This window comes from Ammospiza nelsoni, chromosome 23 (genome assembly GCF_027579445.1).
Source record: "Ammospiza nelsoni isolate bAmmNel1 chromosome 23, bAmmNel1.pri, whole genome shotgun sequence".
NCBI lineage: Eukaryota > Metazoa > Chordata > Aves > Passeriformes > Passerellidae > Ammospiza > Ammospiza nelsoni.
Genome location: NC_080655.1, coordinates 6,442,983 through 6,465,732, shown reverse-complemented (window position 1 = coordinate 6,465,732; position 22,750 = coordinate 6,442,983). Strand labels below are relative to the sequence as shown.

The window sequence follows — 22,750 nt, the reverse complement described above, 5'->3', positions numbered from 1 at the left end:
GGACATATAATGACTTTGTAGCCTGACTCTTGGAAACAACTGCCAGATTATTTTGTTCCATTTCTCCAGAGAAGTGGCATGAGAATAAATGCAGTGTTACAGTTGATTTAGGTACTGCATAAAATTACAAATTTCAGTGATTCCCTGGACCAGCACATGACTCCACAGACAAACAGCACATTCTGCTCCTGCGGTGGGAAACCCAGAAGGGGAGGATTGGGAAGATTTGTTTACTTGAAGAGCAAACAGCTGAACTCTGTAGGAGGTGCCAGCAGGTATCAGAAGTGTTAGGAGTGGCATGAAGCAATTATGGAGGTTCTTGCTTCTCAAAGAAGAGTGAGCAAAGTGGGCTCAGTGATGGGCTGAGAAGGGGCTGAAGGAAAGGAGGCTCAGGGGAACCTTCTGGCTCTGCACAACTCCTGACAGGAAGGGCAGCCAGGTGGGGGTCAGGCTCTGCTCCCAGGGAACAGGAGGAGAGGGAACAGCATCAAGTTGTGCCAGAGAAGATTCAGGTTGAAAACTGGGGAAAATTTCTTCTCTGAAGGGGTGGTCAGGCCCTGGCACAGACTGCCAAGGGCAATGGTAGAATCAGCATTCCTGGAAATGTTCAAAATATGTGTGGATGTGGCTCTTGGGGGCATGGTTTAGTGGTAAACATGGCAGTGGAGGGGGAATGGTTGGACTCAAAGATCTTTTCCAGCCTCAGTGATTCTGTGACAGGTTCAAAGGAAAACATGAAGCCTGCTGCCTGCCTCTCCCTGTTCTGCCCCTCCAGCTGGGTTGTAGCTCACAGGTAGCTGTGCTGCCCCATGTTCTTTTATCACAGGAGGAGGTTACAGCAGGGGCTGTGAGAGCCCAGCCTCAAAGGCTCAGGACCACAGTGCCATGAACCTGCTGCTAGCCCTGAGGCCAGCTGGGAAGGAAGAGACTGAATCCTCCCAGTCTGCAGATCAGGGTCCAAGGGGCCTGCTGGGAATGGTGCCTAGGAGTGCCCAGTGGTACCCAGAGGAGCTCAGTGGTTCCCAGAGTGCCCAATGGTACCCAGAGGAGCTCAGTGGTACCCAGAGGAGCTCAGTGGTACCCAGAGTGCCCAGTGGTACCCAGAGGAGCTCAGTGGTACCCAGAGTGCCCAGTGGTACCCAGAGGAGCTCAGTGGTACCCAGAGTGCCCAGTGGTACCCAGAGGAGCCCAGTGGTACCCAGAGTGCCCAATGGTACCCAGAGGAGCCCAGTGGTACCCAGAGTGCCCAATGGTACCCAGAGGAGCCCAGTGGTACCCAGAGTGCCCAATGGTACCCAGAGGAGCCCAGTGGTACCCAGAGTGCCCAGTGGTACCCAGAGTGCCCAGTGGTACCCAGAGTGCCCAGCAGTTAGTTTAGCAGATGTAGGCAGGGAGGCCCTGGGGGAAGGCCACAGTGCTGAGAATGTCCTGGTGCTGTGTGGGCCCAGTTTGTGTTTTCTGCCCCAGCTGAGCCCTGTGTAGCTGGAGACACCACTGTGCTCCCTGGGATGTGCCTGCACCTGGAGATAGAGGAGGTTTGGCTGCAGATGAAAGAGCTCAGCTGGATGGGAAGGAATTCAGTGAGGTACATGGTAAACCTGGTATGAAAAATGACAGCTAGGACTTTCAGGAGATAGTTTTGGGATCATTTGTTCCAAAAATACCAACTACTGTCATTCTTCAAGTTGTGTTAGAGTTCTGCTCTCCCAAGAGGACTTCTCCTCCTCTGCACTCAGGGAGTGTGCTGTGGGCTTGCATCATCCCTGAGCATCACTGCAGCTCTGGCTTCAACTCCCAGATTTGTTTCCCATTTTTGTCTGCTGCAGGTTGGAATGTTGCAGCACTGCTGACATTTGTTTTACCAGCATCATGTTCTGTAGGTGAAGATTTTCAACACAGATAAAAAGGGGGTGTGTATTTTCCTCTCAAATATTCAGCTCAGGGTTTCATCCTATTTCTGCTACATCATTTTCCTGCATATGAATTCTCCTGTCTAACTAATTTTAAAAATGGAGTACAAACACAGGCATCATCACCAGAGGAAGGGAGAGGACACACATCTGAATGGGAAAGGAAGTAACAGAATCTGCTGAGCTGGAAGGAACCCACAGGGACCATCCAGCCCAACCCCTGCCCTGCACAGACCCCCCAACAATCCCACCCTGGGCATCCCTGGCAGCGCTGCCCAAACACTCCTGGAGCTCTGGCAGCCTCGGGGCTGTGCCCATTCCCTGGGGAGCCTGGGCAGTGCCAGCACCCTCTGGGGGAAGAACCTGACCAATTTTTGGGTGAAGGTGCATGAAGAGTGATAACAGCCAAGGCCAAACTCTAACTATGGGAAAACACTCTTTCCTATGAATATGGGAAAGACACAATGCTGTAGTATAGTTGTGCTGCTGTAGTCCAAGGTGAGAAGAAACTTTAAGGTGATTTTGTCCAGAAATAGGCCAGAGCATGAGGTCAGCATTCAGACAGTCTCGGGGGATTGTGTGCAGTGGTTGTGGAAATGCTCATGGAAGATGATTTTTGTGCATGTCTTTCTGAAAGTTGTATAAATATTCCTTATAAAGTATACAGCAGCACAGCTAAAGCATGGACCAGCCTGGTACTGACTGAGGAATCTCCTGAACAGACAGGAACAGTCAGATCTAAACAATGACCTTGAACATGACAGAGCTGAGGCTATGAGGAATAGCAGCACTGTGAAGGAGAGTCATGTTTCATAATTCCACTGGGGACTACTTGAAAGTAAACTGTACAAACCAGCAGGAAGAAACCCCTAAATCAGGCATTTGTTGGAATAATGCTGAAACCTGGTGTGTTTTGCCATATTGCCTCTCTTGCTGCTCTCTGTGTCCTGGCTAATCAAGCCTCCCCCTCTCTCTAAACTGAGTTACTGTCCACCGAGCTGTATTAATCAGTCTGAGTGAGATCTACACTGGGTCACTAAATAATTAGTGTGGAATGGCTCAGGGTGTATTTTGGATTTGGGCTGTGAGTTCTGTACCAAAATGTTGATTTTGGAGCTTTCCTGCCCCTCCTCAGCAGAAACGTGACTGTGGAGGGATGGGAGAGTGGTTTATTTGGGACTGGATGGGAGGGGAAGCCAAACACTGCAATTGAGAGCTGTGTAGCTCCACCTTGGTGATTAAGCTGGGCTTTGTCAGCCCTGGAGCTGGGATTGGGACACTCCAGTGCACCACCAGCCAGTTTGCCCAGTTTCGCTTACACTGTTTTGAAACTCCAGAAACTGAGACTGGTGTGAAAGGATCACCCTGTGTGCAGGGGCTATAAATATGCCTCTGAAGCATCTGAATTACCTCGTTGTACAGCAGAGTTGGGCTCCAGGTACAGGGAGGGGTGTGATGAGTGCAGCAGATGAAGGCTGGAAAGATCCAGGTCCTGCCCCAGCCCTCTGGAGCAGTGGGGTGCCTCTCACTGCCTGCTCATGTGTCTGGACTTCATTTCCTTACCTTGAAAGGGGAATACAGAGATATTACCAGGCAGAATTAGACCTCTCCTAACCCCTTTTTCCCTCTCCTGCAGTCAGTGGATGATTAGTCCCCTCCCTCCTTGTGAAGAGGTACAGAGAAACCTGATATCACTGTGACTTTCTTAGAGCAGGAAAATCTGGCAGCCCCACTCCTGCTCTCCCTGGTTACACAGTGATGCTGCTTTGCCCCTGAAAAGTGAAGATGCTGGATGGCAGGAGGAATTACTGTAGCTGCTATTCCAAGTCCCTTCCCCAGCTCTGTGCCAGTTAAGTTACTCAGGTGCCAAGCAGGGTGCAGAAAGGAGCAAGATTTCAGAGCAATGCAGAGTGGGATAATACTCTTAAAATACTTTAATATTGATACTATTCTGCACTTCACAGAATAGTTTGAATGGGAAAAGACCTTAAAGCTCATCTCACTCCACTCCACTGCCATGACAGGGACACTTTACACTGTCCTAGGTTGCTCCAAGCCCCTTCCAGCCTGGCCTTGGTAGGAAATGTTTGATATTAAGCAGATGTGAAGCTGGAGCAGGACAGATGCTGCTGATGCAGTGACAGGACAGGCACCTGCTCTAAGGGACCCGGCCTTGACAGGGGAGTTGGACTGGATGATCTCCAGAGGTGCCTCCCAACCCCAGCCATTCTGTGGTTCTCTGTGGTTATGTGAGCTGGTTTGAGGCATTTTTCAGGCGAACATCCCATGGGCCCATTGCAGTGGGACACGAGGGACACACGCCCACCTTTGCAGGGAGCCATCTCACCCCTTCCAGTGAGCTTGGGCAGAGCTGGGCAGAGAGAGGGGAGTCTGGGAGAGGCACGTGCTCCCCACACCCTCTGTCCTTTCACCCGAGCTCCTCTCCCTCCTCCTTGAAAGGCTCCCTTGAACCAGGGTACATTACACAAGCTCTGCCGCCCTTGCACAGCTCAAACAGGCTTGTGAGCAAACAACAGAAATCTTGTTGTGCTGTCCAAGTGTGTCCTCCCTTTCATGGCATGAGCTGCTTCGTGGCCTTTAAATCATCTCCCTTTGTTGCAGCCGCACACAACTTCTGGAATTTAGCCTCAGCAAAGTGCTGTCAGCTCACCTCCAACATCCCACTCACAGCCCACCAGGCCTCAGAAGCTCGAGAGGGATTTTCTCTTCTCTCCCTTCCTTTTTTTTTCATTTTTTTTCCTGCCCAAATCCCAAAACCAATCCCAAGCCCAATTTGGCAGCCCAAATCCCAAGCTGAAAGTGAATCGCTGCTGCTGGCTGCCCTCCAGCATTCCTCTTGGAGCGAGTCAGGATCTGGAATGTCAGAATGTCAGGAGGCAGCGGCGGGAGGGAAGGGACGGGAGAAGCCTGTGCGTGGGTAAGGGCGCCGGCGGGGGGAGGAGGAGGAGGAGAAGGAGGATGGAACAAAACCCAACTTCAGCTGGACTGCCCCTTTCCAAACTAGCGTTTGTTCCTGATTTATGCTTTTGTGTTTCACTTAAAACGTGCGGCTCCATGCAGCAGGGGCAGAGCTTGTGGCCGCGCTCCGGAGTAAATCGGGGTTTGCTTTTCCTTTCCTTTTTTTAGCTTTTTTTGGCAAAAGCTTCGTGTGTAGATATACCCAGCCAGTTTCCAGCTCTCTCCTTGAGCCGGGAGTTTCTGCCTGCTGCACTTTTGGGGAGAGGTTGATCCCCCTGGGCCCGAGGCAGAGGAAATGTCCTTTTGCGGAGAAGCCGGGACGGGGCCCAGGCAGTGAGGCTGGCACAGAGCAGCGCCCGGCACTGGAGCACAGCGAGTCCTTGACACCTTCTCTGCTTCTGCTCGGACAAGAAACCTTGTGGAGCCTCAGGTCTTCCTGCAGCAGATTAATGCCTAAAATTATACACCCTAAACAGGAGGGTTTAATTACCAGAGCTGTGAATAGTTTAATTAGTTTGTTCTGACCTTGGAAGAAGGACCTGCCCAGCACCGTAGAGCGACAGGAGAGCACGCCTGGTGTTGCAGCTCAGAGCCTGCGAGGCCATGTCGTCCCTGTACAGCAGGAGTAAGGATTACACTCGCAGCAGGAAGTCTCAGTCAGACTCTCCCCCGTCCTCTCCTTCCCCGATCGCAAAGACTCTCAGAGTAAGCAGCTTTTTCCTTTCTGTATTCCCTGCTCAGCACATGATCTGGGCACAGCCCAGTGCTGGTGGTTTGTTGTCTTACCCTTGGAGACCTGTGCCTGTGGTTTCCTTTGGAAAGAGGATGGTTTAAATGAAACTTTGGATGGTGCCTCTGCAGCAACAGGTTTTAAGCAGCTGCCAGAGTCCCTGCACTGGGATTAGCTGTGTTAGTTGTGGAGGGAATTGCTGGGATGGTAGTTTCCACCTATCCTGAAACGTGGCTTGCCTGGTAGGCTGTTGCTGGATGAAAACCTCCCTGGTAAAAATGAGGCAGAACCTGACCAGCTTGTTAAACTGCACTTTTTCCATAAACACTTTGATATCGCTGGTGAAACAAGGTTTATGTTCAGCTTTCACCCCTGGGGCTGAGCTGGCCGGTGCTGTTGTTCAGTAATTTCAACACCACAAAAAAATTGAGTAAGACCACCTGTAGCAGGAGGCAAGTCAAGGTAGTTACCTGTACTCCCCAAACCAGAGCTGTATCCTCCTTTCCCAAGGTGTTGGAAAGTTGGGAATGCTTCCCAGCAATGCTGCTGCTAACTCCTGTCATGGGAGAAGCTGTCACAAAGCCTCTGGGTCTGTATCATTGTGCAGGCAGCCTCTTCACCATCAAGAAATATTATCATGCTGGAGTCAAAGCCTGGAGGAATTAGTTTTTAACAGCCAGGCTAATTTTAAACGGGAGCATTAAATTAATTCCAGCACTGGTATTTGCTCAAATCAGATATGCATTGCCTGCTCTGTTGGAAGGGACAGATCTCGGTCTGGAAAAAGTATTGCCCGAAATACTTGATTTTTAACTCACTGCTGTGGCATTAATGGAAGCAGTTCCTGACCTAGGGAACTTCAGCCTCAAGGCTTCTGTGGCTGCTGGTTGCCCTGGGCTGTTAACTGCAATCAGGAGCAGGTGGTTCCTTCCTTCTGCAGCTGTAGTGGCTTTGGGATGGTTCAGATAATCTAAAACTCTCCCCCATGGGCTTGGCTGGGCTTCCCTCATCAGTTTAAGCTCTGTGCTTACCACTCCTCCCTAAAGGGCTGCACTGCTGATCACCAGCCTGGTAACAGGTGGGGAACCATCCCAGTGTGCTGGAAATGGTTTCATTTCTTTCAAACCTCAAGTTTTTAAGGTCAGGCATGTTCAGACTGACTCATTTCTCCCTCTTATGCATCTGGGCACATGAGTGAGTGACAAACATCTCACAAGAGCCCTGAGCTGTGCCTGGAGCAGATGACAGGAGGGCCTGGTTTCTCTGTCCAGAGCCATGGGGGGACTGCAGAGCTCCTGAGGGTCCCTGAGTGTTGGAGAAAGTGCTGGGAACTCTCAGGTGGGTGGAGGAGGTGCTAATTTCTCTCTCCATCACCACAATGAGATTTGCAGGCTCCTGGGGAGCTGTGGGTATCGGAGAAGGAGGTGGGAGTTCTCAGGTGGTTACAGAAAGGTGCCAGGTGGGAATGAGGGCCTGGAGAAGAGCTGCTTGTTAGTGAGGTTTTGATGAAAGCCAACACACAAGCACAGAAATCCTTGCAGTGGTAAGGCAGTGCCAGCTGTGACTCCACAGCATCTGCAGGGAAAAACCAGGTGGGGAATGCAGCAGCATGGACTCAGTCAGGGTAGGAAACAGCCCTGGTGCTATCTGGGTTATGGAAATAGCCCATGCCTTAAAAGGCTGATTAGGGCAGGAGTGACTTCAGGCTAAAATAAGGATCTGAGTTAACTCTTTCTCCAAGACAATGTAAATTTGCCATGAGCAAGAGAAGGGAGTTTGGTTTACTCTGGGTTTCTCCCATGTGTTTGTTCCTTCCCACCCACTGCCCCATGCCCACAGTCACAGGCCTGTGCCACGAGGAGCCACCACCCTTCATAAAGCAGGTAGGAATGTGATATCTTGGGGTCTTTTATCTTTCCATGCAGTCCATTGACACCAGCAGAGCTGTGGGCTCTGAGCAGGGCTGTGAGCTCACACAGGCAGGCAGGAGCCTCACACATGGTGCACACAGGGAGAAAACTCCTGCAGAAGCAAAGGAGGTTTGACTGGTCAAGTTGTCACTGCCAAAAGCTCCACCAGATGTCATTTGCCCAGCAGTTTCCTGTGGCATCCCCTATGCACCTGCACTGCTGCTTCCTTAGGAATGCCCCTCCTTAGGAGTTAGGATAATATTGCCTGGGCTTTTTCCTCCTTTGATTGATGGGAAGTCCCCAAATGCACAGCTGAGGAAGGGAGCACTCTGCAGTGAACTCATGCAATCCATGAGAGGGAATATCCCTGCACAGGAGCTTCTGGTGACAGTGGGATGGGGTCCCTGTGCCAGGGCAGCACTGTCCCATAGCCCTGGGACCACCACAAACTAAAATACACAAATCCTGTTCAATCCCCCAGGGTAAGTGTTGCTTTAATGAGGATGTTCCTCAAAAGAGGAAACCCAAACCCCTTTGAAATCAGTTCAGATGGTCCCAATATTTGGCACAAGCTTCAAGTGTTTGGCAGTGGGTACCTTGTCATCATGTTTTGCACCATAGTGATTTAGCTTGAGGTTTCTCCTCCTGAAAAAAATAATTTTCACTTCCAAGAATGTAATAGGCATCCAGTGGCATGAAACCTGTTGTGTGCATCTTTGTAACCCTTGTTCTTCTCCACAGCTATTGGTTAGGTGGGAAAACGAAGGTGAAGGAGAATGCATGCTCCTAACTTTCTGCAGAGATTCCAATTGCAGCTTTTTATTTGTTTTCCATCTCTTTGTCAAACCTTCCGCTTTTATATAAACTGCTCCTTCTTGATTTATTAGCTGATATTTTTTGCTGTAAAAAAGACCATCAAGATTTGAAATTGTCATTGATGTGTGTGGGCTGCTGTTTCAGTAGTGGCTGTCATCACTTAGAATCCCAGAATAGTTTGGGTTGGAAGAAATCTTAAAGCCCACATTGTCCCATGGAAGTCCCTTCCACTTGCCCAGGTTGCTCCCAGCCCTGTCCAGCCTGGCCTTGGACACTTCCAGGGATCCAGGGGCAGCCACAGCTTCTCTGGGCACCCTGTGCCAGGGCCTCACCACCCTCACAGCCAAAAATTCCTTACCAATAACCCCTCTAACCCTGACCTCTGGCAATGGGAAACCATTTCCTCTTGATCTGTCCCTCTAGCCCTTGTCCAAAGTCCTTCTCCAGCTCTCCTGAAGCCCCTTTAGGCACTGGAAAGGGCTCTGAGGACTCTCTGGAACCTTCTCCAGGATGAGCATCCCCAGCTCTCCCAGAGGGGCTCCAGGCCTTGGGGCGGCTCCGTGGCCTCCTCTGGGCTCTCTCCAGCAGCTCCAGCTCCTTCCTGTGCTGGGCCCCAGGGCTGGGGCAGCTCTGCAGGTGGGGCCTCACCTGAGCAGGGCACAGGGGCAGAATCCCCCCCTGCCCTGCTGCCCCCTGGGGGATCAGCCCAGCACAGGGGGGTCTGGGGGGCCAGAGCACGGGGCTGGGGCTGAGCTTCTGATCCACCAACACCCCATGTCCTTCTGATCCACCAGCACCCCCATGTCCTTCTGATCCACCAGCACCCCCATGTCCTTCTGATCCACCAACACCCCATGTCCTTCTGATCCACCAGCACCCCCATGTCCTTCTCCCCAGGGCTGCTCTCTCTCCATTCTCTGCCCAGCTCAGTTGTGAAGTAGCTGCTTGATGGTTGTTACTCACTCCTCAAGAGAGACTGTACAATTCTCCTTGTTCTGTCCATGCTCACACTTTCACTGCAAGGCTCTTCCCTCTGATGTTAGACCCCTCCCTTGTTAAGCCACCTTCAGAGTACATTACCTGAGCTTTCCAGCTGAATCTTCTCAGGAAGATCTCAGCAATAAAGCTCTAAGTGTATGCAGTGGTCTGCACTGATTTATTCTATTCAGCCTTTCATTGGAGCATCTGAAGGAGCCGTGCTGGGTGAAATATGGGATGTAGGAGCATCACCTTTTAAGGGCCGTATGTTTGCAGCGAGTCACTTGATAGCAATGCTTGTGTATAAAAAGCAGCCATTCCCAAAGCAGTGTCTGTGTTAAGGAGCCCCACATGAGCCTGAGCTGCTCTGAGCAGGGCTCTGAGCACTGATTGCCATGGCAGCAAATGCACCAAGGCTGCCACGCTCCTGTGCACACACACGGCGGGAAGGCAAAGCCAATCTTGCAGCAAAAGGAAAAGCTAATGCACTGAAATGTGAGTGAGTGACTGAGCTGCAGGTGCTCAGCATGCAAATCACACTGACAGGGTTGGTGTTAATGTTTCAGTGATCATAGAATCACGGAATCCCAGAATTATTTGGTTTCAAGGGACCTTAATGCTCATCTCATCACCCCCTGCCATGGGGGAGGGACACCTCCCACTAGCCCAGGTTGCTCCAAGCCCCATCCAGCCTGGCCTTGGACACTTCCAGGCATGGGGCAGGAAGAATTTCTTCCTGATATCTGATGTAAATCTTTCCTCTCTTACTTTAAAACTGTTCCCCCCACTTGTCCTGTCACTTGCTCATGTAAAAAGTCAATGTCCCAGAGTGCTGGGAGATCATTACAAACGCCTGCTAGGATTACAGCCTTCCTCCAGTTTGGAACAGAAATGTGTCAGAGGGTCAGTTTTTGCTCTGTGGTGTTTTTGCAACAGGTTCCATCCCTTTCAGATATTCCTGGTCACAGGTTTATTCTTACATGGGGTTTTCTGCTATGAATCATTGAACTTGCTGTGCTGCCACTGCCAGTGTATTACAGAATAGAAAGTGTTATGAAAATATTTTTCCATGAACCTTTACCTTCCTGGGTTTCCATTTAGTGGCTTGGACCCGTTTGGTTGTGATAAAAGTGATGCTGCATAAATTGGAAGAGGATCAAATTTAGGTTGTGTCATGACAGTTTCTGTCTCATTTCTGGATTGCTGACTAGTTACACAGTGTTTGTGGAAATGATTCCCTTCTCTCCCAGCAGCCAGCAAAAAATGTGGGATACTGAAACTTGAACTTTCAGGCAATTAACCTTTGTCTGTGTTCTCCAGCACCCTGCTTTGTTCTGTCTCTGGTTATTCCTGCAGCAGAGTGTTTCTCAGATGGGTATCAGGATGAAATCCTTCTCCCTTGTTTGTCCTTGGGTTTTTTTTTATTGAGTTCTCCTCTGTAAATGTCCATATCTGGAAGCATATTGGGAACTTGTGGTAATTCCCAGGGCACCACCCATGAGATGTTCCCTGCTGTGACTCAGTAGCCAGACGATGCTCCTGCATCTGGATGAATAAACAAGATGGTCAGGGCATTGCTGTGACCCATGGGCTGAACAGCCTCTGTCCCTGAGGCTGAAGTTCCTTCAGCTCTCCTCCCTCCCCAGCAGCAGAATTGATCCAAGCCAAAGCTGGAGCAGGGAGGCTGTTAACTGTTAAAGGCTCTGAGGGTCATGGATGATTTGGAAAGGACCTGATGTAACACCTCAGCCTCATTTACAGCTCCTGTTTGACCCTCAGCTGCCTGCTCAGAGGTGTTGCCTTTGGAGAAGCTGGTTAAGCAGTTGGAGAGCAATCCCTCAGGATAGCTCAGCCTTGGAACCACGGCTCATTGCAGGAGGTCACAAGGTCAGGGGCAGCCTGAGGTTCCACCAGAGCTGGGAATCAGTTGGGACTTTGAAAGGGATGAAGGGAGGAGGAGAAAAAACAATGCCCTTATTTTGAGTCAGTTAATGGTACAGCCACAAAACCAGGGACAGAGAGAGGGGGAAGTGCTGCAGGATGGGAATGAGCAGCCACAGGAGTGATGGGGAGAGTGGGTGGAACCTCTGTGAGAGCAAACCACTTCATCCTGCTGAGCTGGAAACCAGTGTCTGCTTCCCTGCAGGGGCCCACTAGAGTTCTGGTTTTCATAAAATGAACACAAACCCATCAAAAATAGGGCTGGAAGAGACACAGAGCCCAGTTCATCCATTTCCCTCTGTACTGGCTGCTCTACTTGTGCTCTTCATAGGTGGTGGTGCAGAGAATCATAATCATGGAATCATTAAGGTTGGAAAAGCACTCTAAGATCACTGAGTCCAGACATTAACCCAGCACTGCTGGGTGGGCATCATTCTCTGCTCCCAGGTGAAAAGCAGCAGGACAAGACAAAATGGCCTCAAGTTGTGCTGAGGGAGGTCCAGGTTGGATATTGAGGAAAACTTCCATGAAAAGGTGGTCAGGCACTGGCTTAGGCTGCCCTGGGCAGAGATGGAGTCACCGTCCCAGGAAGTGCTCAGAAAACATGTGGATGTGGCACCAGGGATATCACACCTGGGGACATGAGTTAGTGGTGAATGTGGCAGTGCTGGGGTAACATTTGGGTTTGATGGTCTTAGAGGCTTTTCCAGTCTTCAGAGTTCTGTGATTCCCTGATTTCAGTCTTGCTCCATGTGCTGCCTGTGCCCACAGTGCTGTTGTGGGAATGTGGCTGCTGCCTCAGGAGCTGTTCACTGAATCTTGGAGTGAACTTCACACTGAAAAGTTGCTGGTTGGCTCTGGCAGCTCTCTCCCTCACTGCTGCTTCAAGAGTATTCAAATCCCTAATGAAACATCTGAGAACATCCTGCCAGAGGTTTTCAGGGCAGGGAAGGGGTTCCTGCAGACCTATGGCATTCTCATCTGGAAGAAATTTAGGAGTAGAAATCTTTTCCTCTCATGTCACTTGGCCGCTCGGTTTTTATTTCCACATGTCTGGAGAGTTTTGTCTAAGATCACGTCGCTTTGCGAAATTAAATTTTTCACCAATAAAATTTTATCCCTTAGAAAAGAAGGGAAAAAGGGCAATGAACCCTGGGTTTCAGAACTATGGCCTTTCCTAAATTAAAATACTATCCAGCCTGATGTTTTACATGGTGAGTTTTATCCCCAAGAGACAATGGGAATAAACTGCAGCTGCTGGAAAGCCCATGGTCTATGAGAGAGTTTTGGAGCACAGAGCCACAGGCTGGCCATGGTACACATGACAACTGTTCCAACTGTAGTTTGTTTGGGATGGCAGGAGATGTGGCCATCAGTCCCTCACAGCCCTGGATGTTTGTTTCTGATTAAATATGTGCTGTTTGTACTGAAAACGATGGGATCTGCTGCAGCCAGCTGCCAAAGCCACTATTCCATCTTGGAGAAGCTTTTAATGTTATGCTTCAGTAAAAGCAGTTTTTCTTAAGCAAAGTTTATTGATTTATAGTTTGAGAAAACATATTTTGCATCAGGCTTTGGGGAGTTGGAGGTTACATGGAGGTGGTTTGGCTGCACTGGATTATTAATCATATCCAAGGATTTTGGAATCCTTGCATTTGCACACTTGCAGGCTCAAGCTGGAAGCAGCACATCCATCACTCCAGTGGAGCTAACAGGATGCTGCACAAACCACAACTCTCAGGTCAGAGGAGCAGCTTTCTGAGGGAGGCAATGACCTCAAAATAACTCTCAAAAGTAGAGTTCAGCCAGACCTTCGAATTATTCTGCGCCCACTGAAAAACTAAACTTGATCCCAGCCATTCCTGCTGGGAGTGACAAATGCAGCTGGAGGGGAACACCGACCTGAGCTGTACCCACTGGGGATGGTCTGAGGTGTCCCAGGCAGCCTCCTCCTGCCTTCTCTTCCTTCCAGCTCAGCTCTGGCTGCGCTGGCTCCTGGAGGATTCCTGTCCTCAGCAGTGTCCTGCTCTGCCCTGGTACAGCCTCACATCAGTTCTGGGGGGGCAGTTTTGGGCACTGCAAAGTAAGAAGGATCTGAAGTTGTTGGAGAGTGTCCAAAAGAGGGACACAGAAATAGGGAAGGGTCTGAAGGGGCCACACGAGGAGCAGCTGAGGGCACTTGGTCTGTTCACCCTGAGGCCTGAGGGTGCAGCTCTGATCTCTGCTCTGTATGACAGGGACAGGACCCCAGGGAGCAGCTGGAGCTGGGCCAGGGGAGGGTCAGGCTGGATCTCAGGAAAGGTTCTTCCCCCAGAGGGTGCTGGCACTGCCCAGGCTCCCCAGGGAATGGGCACAGCCCCGAGGCTGCCAGAGCTCCAGGAGTGTTTGGGCAGCGCTGCCAGGGGTGCCCAGGGTGGGATTGTTGGGGGGTCTGTGCAGGGCCAGGAGGTGAGCTGGATCCTCATGGACCCCTTCCTGCTCAGGATTTGATGCTCCTAAGAGGGGGAGGGTGTCCTTTGGAACACACATCAGCCTGGAGCTCATGTAGGGGTAGCTGAGCTACGTAACTGCAGGAACATAGTGACTTTTGCTTATAAAAGGGAAAGAACCCCAAAACCAGCTGGCTTTATTTTACATTTACTTTCTAAAATAAACACAGCTCATCAAGAGGATATTTGCCAGCACAAGAATATAATTTGAGGGGTTTCTAAAACTTCCCCTGTTGCTTAAAGAAGGACAGAGCTGGAGCTGTGCCCCTGCATCTCATTACATGGTGGTTAATTAATCATAGGCATTGATCAGGATTTCTGAGAGAAAACACACCAAAATAAATTCCTTGACAACTCTCTTAAAATAGTGTAAATAGTCCTGAGATTGGCCAGTTGGATATAGAGAAGTATAAAATGTTCCCAAAGCATCTATTTTGTTTCCTTTTCTTCCTTGTTGTTTTTTTTTTTCTTTTTTCTTGAAAAAAAATGTAAATAGTAGGGAATTGTGCCTTCACTGGCTCCAACCTCAGCCACAGAATGCAGTTGGAAGCAATTAGGGCAGTTTCTGCCTTGGCAAAAGCAGCAGCCAATCCCCCTTTTGTCACTGCAGTTCAGGGCTGTATTTTATTGAAACCTTCCATGAGGAATTTGGTTTAAATTATTCATCACTGAACTCCCAACAGCTGCAAGATTTTCTGGTTTTTGAGGGAAGGCTCCTGCCCTCCACAGTCCAAGTGTATTTGTAAAATCAGTCCTGGATGGTATTCCTGGCACAAGGCAGCATCCCAGCACCTGGGTAGGTGGAGCCACAGCCAGTACCCAGCTGTGCCTTTCCCTCAGACTGACCAATGTCAGCACCCTGAGAATCTCTGGCAGTGCCCCAGGCCAGGTTGGGCAGGGCTTGGAGCAACCTGGGATAGTGCAAAGTGTCCCTGCCCATGGCAGAGGGTGGAGCAGGATGAGCATTGGGGTCCCTTCCACCCCAAACCATCCTGTGATTCCATGGTTCTGTGGTGTTCTTCGCCCTTTTTCTTGGGTCCCATCTCAGATCCTGCTGATTTTCCAGCCCTCCTGGGTTGGATGATCTCTGAGCTGGCAAAATGGGCTGACCCCCTTCAGTGTCCTCCACCACCTCAGCCCTACCTGGATGTGCTGCCCACCATGAGATGAATGGGAGGGAAGGTGATGGGATCTCTGTGGTGAGAGCTCTAAGACCTGAGGATTACCAGAAGCTTGTGAGCAGGTGTCTTGGTTTGGAAAGACAGGAGTCTGCCAAGGAAGGCAGGAGCCTCCCCTGAAATGGAGAATGTAAACCCTCCCCACCCCTCTGAATTGCTATAAATTTTTATGTTAAGGGGCTCTCAGGCAAAAATATGGGAGCAGGAAATAACAGTTCTTTACTAGGGAAGAAAATCAAAGGACAAAATAAACAATGCAGTGAATCAAAGCAACACTGCCAGAGTCAGAACACAACCTGACACCCTGTGGGTCAGGCTGTTGGCAGCAGTCCCATTGGAATTGTGGCTCAGCCCTCCTGCAGTGTCAGGGCTGGTTCTGCTGGAGCAGGGATCCTGGAGAAAGGTGCAGTCTCTGCCTCTGAAGATCCAATGGAAGAAGAGGCAGCTGCTGTTCCTCTGGGCAATCCAGTGCAGAAGCTGTGCTGGTGTTCCAGAATCTCCAGATTATATCCGGGTAGGAATGCTTGGCTCCTCCCTCTGGGCTCCCATCTCCCAATGGGATGCTGTAGCTCTTATCAGCCATGCAGGGACATTCAATAGCTGTTATCAGCAGGTGTCCCCTCCTGAGGGAGGAGTGATTGTGATCACTCAGAGAGAGATAAGGCAAACTGCCCACTTGACAAAAGACAACTGCCATACAGATGGTAACAGAATACATCTTGCCTTGCAGTCTGGAGCAGCAAGTCTGCAAGTGCTCCATGCTTTTGTTTTCCTTTGGAAGTCACCCCCGTGGGTGTTTGGGGAGCAGCAGCCAGGCTCAGCTCAGCTGGATTCTGAACCAGGACAGCCTGTTCCCCCATCCCAACCCCTGCAGTGCTCTGACCCTCTTTAGATTATGGAAGGATAATTTCACAACTCGATGCTTCCCTGGCTCTTGATGTTTTTAGTTGAATTTTGATCCCAAGGGAAATAAATGAATCTGGGCAAAACTGCAGTGCTGCTCCAAATTTGCCAGGGAAGGAAAAAAGCCTCCAATGCATTTGTTGATAATGACTGGAGTAGATACAGCAGTTTCTCAGCATCCCCTCAGAAACCCTAACAATTCCCTTCAGGAAAGTCAGGAAGGAAAAGACCCTTCTTGCACCAGCTCAGTCAGGTGCACGTGTGATGCCTCAGCTCTTCATTCCCTCTGTTCGTTCCCAGCAATGAAGGAAGAAGAGTTTTGTCCTTCACCTTCTCACTCTCACCTTGGAATTTCCTCTCTGAGCAAACAACCTCCTTCCTCACTGCCATGGGCAGCACAGGGAGCCAGCCAGTGCTGCAGGAATTCCAGTGAATATTTGGGGCTGTTTGACAGGACAGGGCAGTGCAGGCAGGGCCAGTGGGGGCTGCTCTGATGGAGCAGGTGCAGCTGGAAGCACACGGAGAGGGTTCCAAAGATGCTGTGGTCAAGCACTGGGCAGAACTGTGCAGGAATGCAGCTGTTCTCTGCTGAAACTGTCTCCAGTGAGACATCCCAGTGGCCTCTGAAGACATTTGTCTCTCTCTGAACAAATGGCAGAGGTGTCTCAGTTAAACACCTCCTCCAGTGTTCCACAGAATCATGGAATCACAGAGTCAGTGAGGTTGGAAAAGCCCTCTAAGGTCATTGAGTGAACACTGCCATGTTCCCTGCTAGCCCATGTCCCAGGTGCCACATCCACATGTTTTTGAAAGACTTTTAAAGGGTTGTTGACTCCACCACTGCCCTGGGCAGCTGTGCCAGGGCCTGACCAGCCCTTCAGGGAAGAAGTTTTCCCTGTTATCCAACCTGACCCTTCCCTTGATGCTGTTCCCTCTTGTTCTGTCCCTGTTCCCTGGAGCACAGTCTGACCCCCACCCTGGCTGCCCCTCCTGTCAGGAGTTGTGCAGAGCCAGAAGGGCCCCCTGAACCTCCTTTTCTCCAGGCTGAGCCCCTTTCCCAACTTCACTGTTCTTCTCTTAGAGGGCTTTTTTATCCTTAATGTTGCTGTCATTCCATGGTTCCAGGTTACTGCAGGGTGGCTGTCTCAGTGCTGACAGCAGCAGCAATGCCTCCCCTCTCATCTGGCACTTTGCTTTTCTTTAAACACACAGAGACAGTCAGAGTCTGAACCAAGCCATTGCAGTATCCATCACAGCAAAGTCATAAATACAATAAACCTGAGGGGTTTCCCCCTTTTTGCTGTGTATGTTTAAGGTGATTCCTTCTTACCCCAGCCTTCCTTTGTGGGAGCATGCCCCTGCTCCCCCTGCATATGGAAATTCTCATTTCTTAGAGGGAAAAAGGACAGAAATGGTTTTTCCTCTTGCTGCAAGTGCCCTGGCTGGCTCAGGGACCTGACTGGGTTCATTGCCTGGATTCCATGTCACCTTGCCCAGCCACGGGGTGTTTCCGAGCACTGTTCAAATCCTTTAGTACATGCATTTGCTGCAGTAACTCAGGCTTGCTAAGGAGTGGATTACTTGCCCAGCCATTTGTCATCGTATCAAAAGTCATCACTGAAGGGGATTAGCATGAAGTGCACAAAAAACTTTCAACAAGAGCCTTGTTCATCAGTGTAATTCCCTTCTCCAGCTCTTCAGGGGAGGTTGGGTCATTGGGCCAGGATTCAAAAGGAGCTCTTAGGCTGTCGAGGGGTTTAGGAAACAAATGTTGAAAGCTCGGCTCACAAAGCACCATGGAGAGATCAGCATGTGTGGCTGAAAATGGGAAACCCTTTGTAGAATCCTAGAATGCCAGACTGGTTTGGGTGGGAAGGGACCATCAAAGGTGATCCCCTCCCAGCCCTGCCATGGGCAGGATCACCTTCCACCAGCCCAGGGTGCTCCAAGCCCTGTCCAGCCTGGCCTTGGACACTGCCAGGGATGCAAGGGCAGCTGTGCCAGGACCTCACCACCCTCACAGGGAAGAATTTCTTCCCAATATCACAAGTCACCCTGCCCTCTGGCAGTGGAAGCCATTCCCCCTTGTCCTGTCACTCCAGATCCTTGTCCACAGTCCCTCTCCAGCTCTCCTGAAGCCCTTTTAGGCACAGGAGGGGACTCTGAGATCTCCCCAGAGCCTTCTCTTCTCCAGGTGAGCATCCCCAGCTCTCCCAGCCTGGCTCCAGAGCAGAGGGGCTCCAGCCCTCTGAGCATCTCTGTGGCTTCCTCTGGAATCACTTCAGCAGCTGCAGCTCCTTCCTGTGCTGGGCCCCAGGGCTGGGGCAGCTCTGCAGGTGGGGCCTCACCTGAGCTGGGCACAGGGGCAGAATTCCCCTTCCCCTGCATGAACCCAGGACGTGGTTGGATTTGTGGTCTGTCTTTCTAACAGCCCTCTGCAGTAGCCATCTGTACAGAAACTGTCCCAGCTTGCTGCCTTCAGGTGTCACACAGAGCATGGCCTGAGCCAGGGCTCTTTGGACAAGAGGGCTGTGTCCCTGTCACAACATTGAGTGGCATGAAATGCTTCCCAGACAGCATCCAGCATGGCTTGTGGAAGTGCAGCAGGGCTTAGCCAGGGTGGAAATGCATCTGCTGTCTTCCTTGGAAGGTTTCTCACCTCTAAGATGAAAAGAAGAAAGAGAATTTATTAGAGCAAATAAAATAGTGCCAGGCTGGACCCACTGCTGTGGCACAGGGCTGTAGCTTGGGGCCTCCTGGAGCTTTGGGTGTGGTGTCTACAGGGTGGGGCTGTGTCTTGGTTTGGAAAGTCAGGTGTCTGTTAAGGAAGACAGGAGCCTTCTGTGAAATGGAAAATATAAACCGCCTCCCTCTGAATTGTTATAATTTTGAAATTAAGGGGCTCTCAGGCAAAGATATGGGAATAGGAATAACAGTTCTTTTATAGGAAAATTAAAAATACAAATGCAATAGTACCAAAACAAACCACTGACAGAGTGAGAACATGCCCTGTCCCCTGTGTGTCAGGGTGGTGTCCCAGCCCCATCCCATGGGGGCTCAGAGTGAGAACATGCCCTGTCCCCTGTGTGTCAGGGTGGTGTCCCAGCCCCATCCCATGGGGGCTCAGCCCTCCTGCAGTGCCAGCTGTGGCTCTGCTGCAGCAGGGATCCTGCACAAGGAGGGAGTTTTCCTCTGCAGCTCCAGGGCTGCTGGAGATGGGCCTGGGCTCCCTCTGGCCATGCAGGGCAGCAGAAAGCTGCTCCTCTGGCAATGCAGGGGGCAAAGGCTGCTGTGCTGTGCCAGGCTCAGATTGGATCCAGGTAGGAATGCTTGGCTCCTCCCCTGGGCGGAGCATCTCCCATGGGATGCTGGGATTGGATCAGCCCTGCAGGGACACTCAGTGGCCATGGACAGCAGAAGATAATTGATAATTAATGGCCCAGTAACAGAAGAGATCTCCTGGAGGGAGGGTTGGCTGTGGCAGAGATAAAGAAAACTGCCCCATGAACAGCAGAGAACTGCCCCACCTCTGACAGATGGTGATAGAATTCACACCCCCAGCTGCATCTTGTAACCTAAGGCAGGCACTAGACCTGCCCAAGAGCCTGGCTAAGGATGGCCCTGTGGGCACAGCTGGAGGGAGAATGTGCTAATCCATAGCAGGGTTTGCTTGTCCTTTTGATCTCTGCAGGTAGCAGCTTTGCCTGAGCTGTGGTCCATCCTCAAGGCTCCACGTGCAGGGTCCAGCAGTTCATTTTCCTGGTGCTGGTGCTCACAGCACAGCGTGTCAGAGGCTGTGCTGCAGAGCCCACGCTTTGCAGACTCCCTAGGCACCTTCCTGTCCTGAATCAGGATGCCAGATGAGGGTCACATTAGGCTGGGATGAGTTCAAACCTCAGCAGCCAGGTGCAGGTGATGGGTTGCTGTGTCCTGGCAAGCAGCAGGCAGGGCTGGGCACTGGACAGGATGCTCTGGGAGCTGCCCCCTGCTCCTCAGGCTTGCAGTGGAGGGGTGGCTGGGTCACTTGTCCACTGGGTGACTTAATCCCTCTCTCCATGGGGTGTACTTTCAGATCCCGGCCCATGATCAGAGGCAGGCGTTGTCTGTGTGCCAGGCAGGAGTGGGCGCCAGACAGGCAGCACATCTGCCTCCCACTGAGGCCTTAGCACTGGATTTACTGGTGTAGCTGACAGCACAGCACTGCAAGCATGTCTGGGCACAAAAAGCCTGACCTTTCATCTGCTCTGATGTCCTTTGTGTTGACTCTGTTAAAAAGAGCTGAGGGAACTGGCTGGAAGTGCCTGTGGGAGGTTTGTGCTCCCTCAGAACAATGATGCTACTGATAAAACAACAGAGGAATACTGGGCTCAACTTCCAGTTCAAGGGAGGATAAAGAGTTGGAATGCACCTGGAATTTGAGTAAATGTCTGTCAGAGGAGGTGACTGTCAGTGTGGCATGTCCTGCAGGATAGTGATGCTGTCACCACTGGATTTATGCAACTGTAGGAAGGAACTATTCGATCCAGAAATGTCATTGAAATGGTGGTTTACTACATTAAGCCTCTGTTGGATATTCATAGAATCATTATTGAGTTGGAGAAGCCCTCTAAAATCATTGAGCCCAAACTCCCCAGCATTGCCATGTTCACCATTAAACCATGACCCCAGATATCACATCTGTATATTTTCTGAATATTTCTGGGGAGTGTGACCACCGTTGCCCTGGACAACCTGTGCCAGGGCCTGACCACCCTTTCAAGGAGGAAATTTTCCCTGATACGCAGCTAGCCTGAACCTCCCTGACATCACTTGAGGCCCTTCCTCGTCCTGTCCCTTGTTCCCTGGGCCCAGACCCAGGTCCGCCCTTGTACAGGCTGAGCCCCTTCCCCAGTTCCCTCAGCTGCTCCTGGTGCTCCAGACCCTTCCCCAGCTCCATTCCCCTCTCTGGACATGCTCCAGCCCCTCAATGTCCAAAGGCAATCCAGGACAGCACAGCAGAGGTTTGGGTTGATGGAGAAAGAAGAACCCAACAGAGACTCCAACCACCCCGGTGTAAGGATCTTCTCCCTCCCTCCTGCAGCTGCTGTTGTGTCTCTGTCTGCCACAGTGAAGCTTTTCTCCATGGGGAGCTGCTTGCCCATGGAGAGAAGAGTGTTTGTGATTTTCTCAAGTTCAGCACAAACACTGGGAGATGCCTGTGTCTGTTCATCTCCCTCACCCACATCACTCAGCACAGTGATCATAGTCAGGAAGAATAACTTAACTGGAAAAGGGAAACAGTAGATTAGTTTGGATTCCAGGGAAGGTGTTTCAGTTCTGGAAATGAGAATTTGAACAGCAACGTTCAGGATTTCTTAGGTGAGTGAAATAAGTGCTTCTGAGGAGCTGAAGCAGTTGAAGATTCAGGCAGACATTGGAGATTCCCAGTTTGGGCTGGGAGATCACTGTGTAGCCTGGTCTGAACTGGGTGCTGATATCTGAGGTGGGAAATTGCTGCTGCCTGGAAGCTCTGCAGTTTTGAATTGAATGTTTCATTCTCATTATTAATTACCTTTTCCTTTCTTTTTTTTTTTTTTTTTCTTCCTTCAGCATGAAAGACTTTCCAGGTAAGAATTTTATTTTTTTCTTTCTTTTTTTTTTCTGTGTAATATTTATTGGCAGCATGTTTTTGTATGCCTTTGAGGATTCCCTGTGCTTCAAATCCAGTCTGGTACTGGCTATTTGGTCCTTTCCTGAGCTTAGCTGTGGCACCAGTTTGCTTCTGGTGCCACAGCTAAGCTGTGGAACTTTAACTCCCCAAATGGTTAACCTCAGTGCCCTCTTAAAAATGGAGCTGGTTCCCACCCTGGAGATGAGAGGTTTGTGGGAAGTCAGTGCCCATGGGAGGCTGGGCTGGTACCCTGGGATTTTTTCAGGTGTTGTAGTGGTGGTGGCTGCCAGGTTTTGAGCAGCGATGCCCAGGGCCAAGCAGAGGGTGCTCCCACTGGCTCAGCTGGGTCTGCCCTCCCTGCAGTCCCAACCAGCTGGGCTCTGTGCTGGCTGTTCCAAGTTCCCACAGCTCCACAGTGCTGGATGTTGCTCGTGTTTCAGGTTGGAGGCAGCTACAAACCCCAGCACGAGCGACTCGTCGTACGGCGAGCGCGCCTCGGGCCGCTCCAGCGCCTACAGCCGCAGGGAGAACCGGCTCGCCGCGCTCAGCAGCCGCGCCGAGGAGGAGAGCAACAGGGACTACAAGAAAGTAGGGCTTTAAACTGATTCTTGTCATTGCACACACTGCAGAACCTGCCTGTTCTGCAGAAACCAGCCCCAAGAATCAGCGGGAAGAAGGAGAAGATGTTTATTTTCATTTTCTCTGTTTCAAAGAATCCAATGGTTCGAGTTGGAAGACACCTTAAAGTTCATCCCATTCCACCGCTGTCATGGGCAGGGACACCTTGCACTATCCCAGGTTGCTCCTGTATGTCTTGGTTTGAAAGACAGGAGTCTCCCCTGAAATGGAGAGTGTAAACCACCCCCTCGCCCCAAATTGCTGTAAATTTTAAATTAAGGGGCTCTCAGGCATAAAATATGGGAGCAGGAAATAACAGTTCTTTACTAGGGAAGAAAATCAAAGGATAAAATAAACAATGCAGTACACTAGAACAACACTGCCAGAGTCAGAACCCAACCTGACACCCTGTGGGTCAGGCTGGTGGCAGCAGTCCCATTGGAATTGTGGCTCAGCCCTCCTGCAGTGTCAGGGCTGGTTCTGCTGGAGCAGGGATCCTGGAGAAAGGTGCAGTCTCTGCCTCTGAAGATGCAGTGGAAGAAGAGGCAGCTGCTGTTCCTCTGGGCAATCCAGTGGAGAAGCTGTGCTGGTGTTCCAGAATCTCCAGATTATATCCGGGAAGGAATGCTTGGCTCCTCCCTCTGGGCT

The 22,750-nt window shown here is 50.8% G+C and overlaps 1 protein-coding gene across 5 annotated transcripts in view; it reads left to right on the top strand.

The window, feature by feature from the left end:
* The window catches only part of PPP1R12B (protein phosphatase 1 regulatory subunit 12B), a 137,283-nt gene that overhangs the window by 98,486 nt on the left and 16,047 nt on the right, over positions 1–22,750 (top strand). For 4 of the 5 annotated variants that reach the window (XM_059487755.1, XM_059487754.1, XM_059487752.1 and 1 more), the window contains 2 exons: positions 21,424–21,440; positions 21,925–22,072. In XM_059487755.1, the coding sequence (XP_059343738.1) occupies positions 21,424–21,440; positions 21,925–22,072 (165 nt within the window). Of the gene's footprint in view, positions 1–4,965; positions 5,595–21,423; positions 21,441–21,924; positions 22,073–22,750 lie in introns of those variants that run through there. The other variant, XM_059487756.1, reaches the window with a different exon arrangement.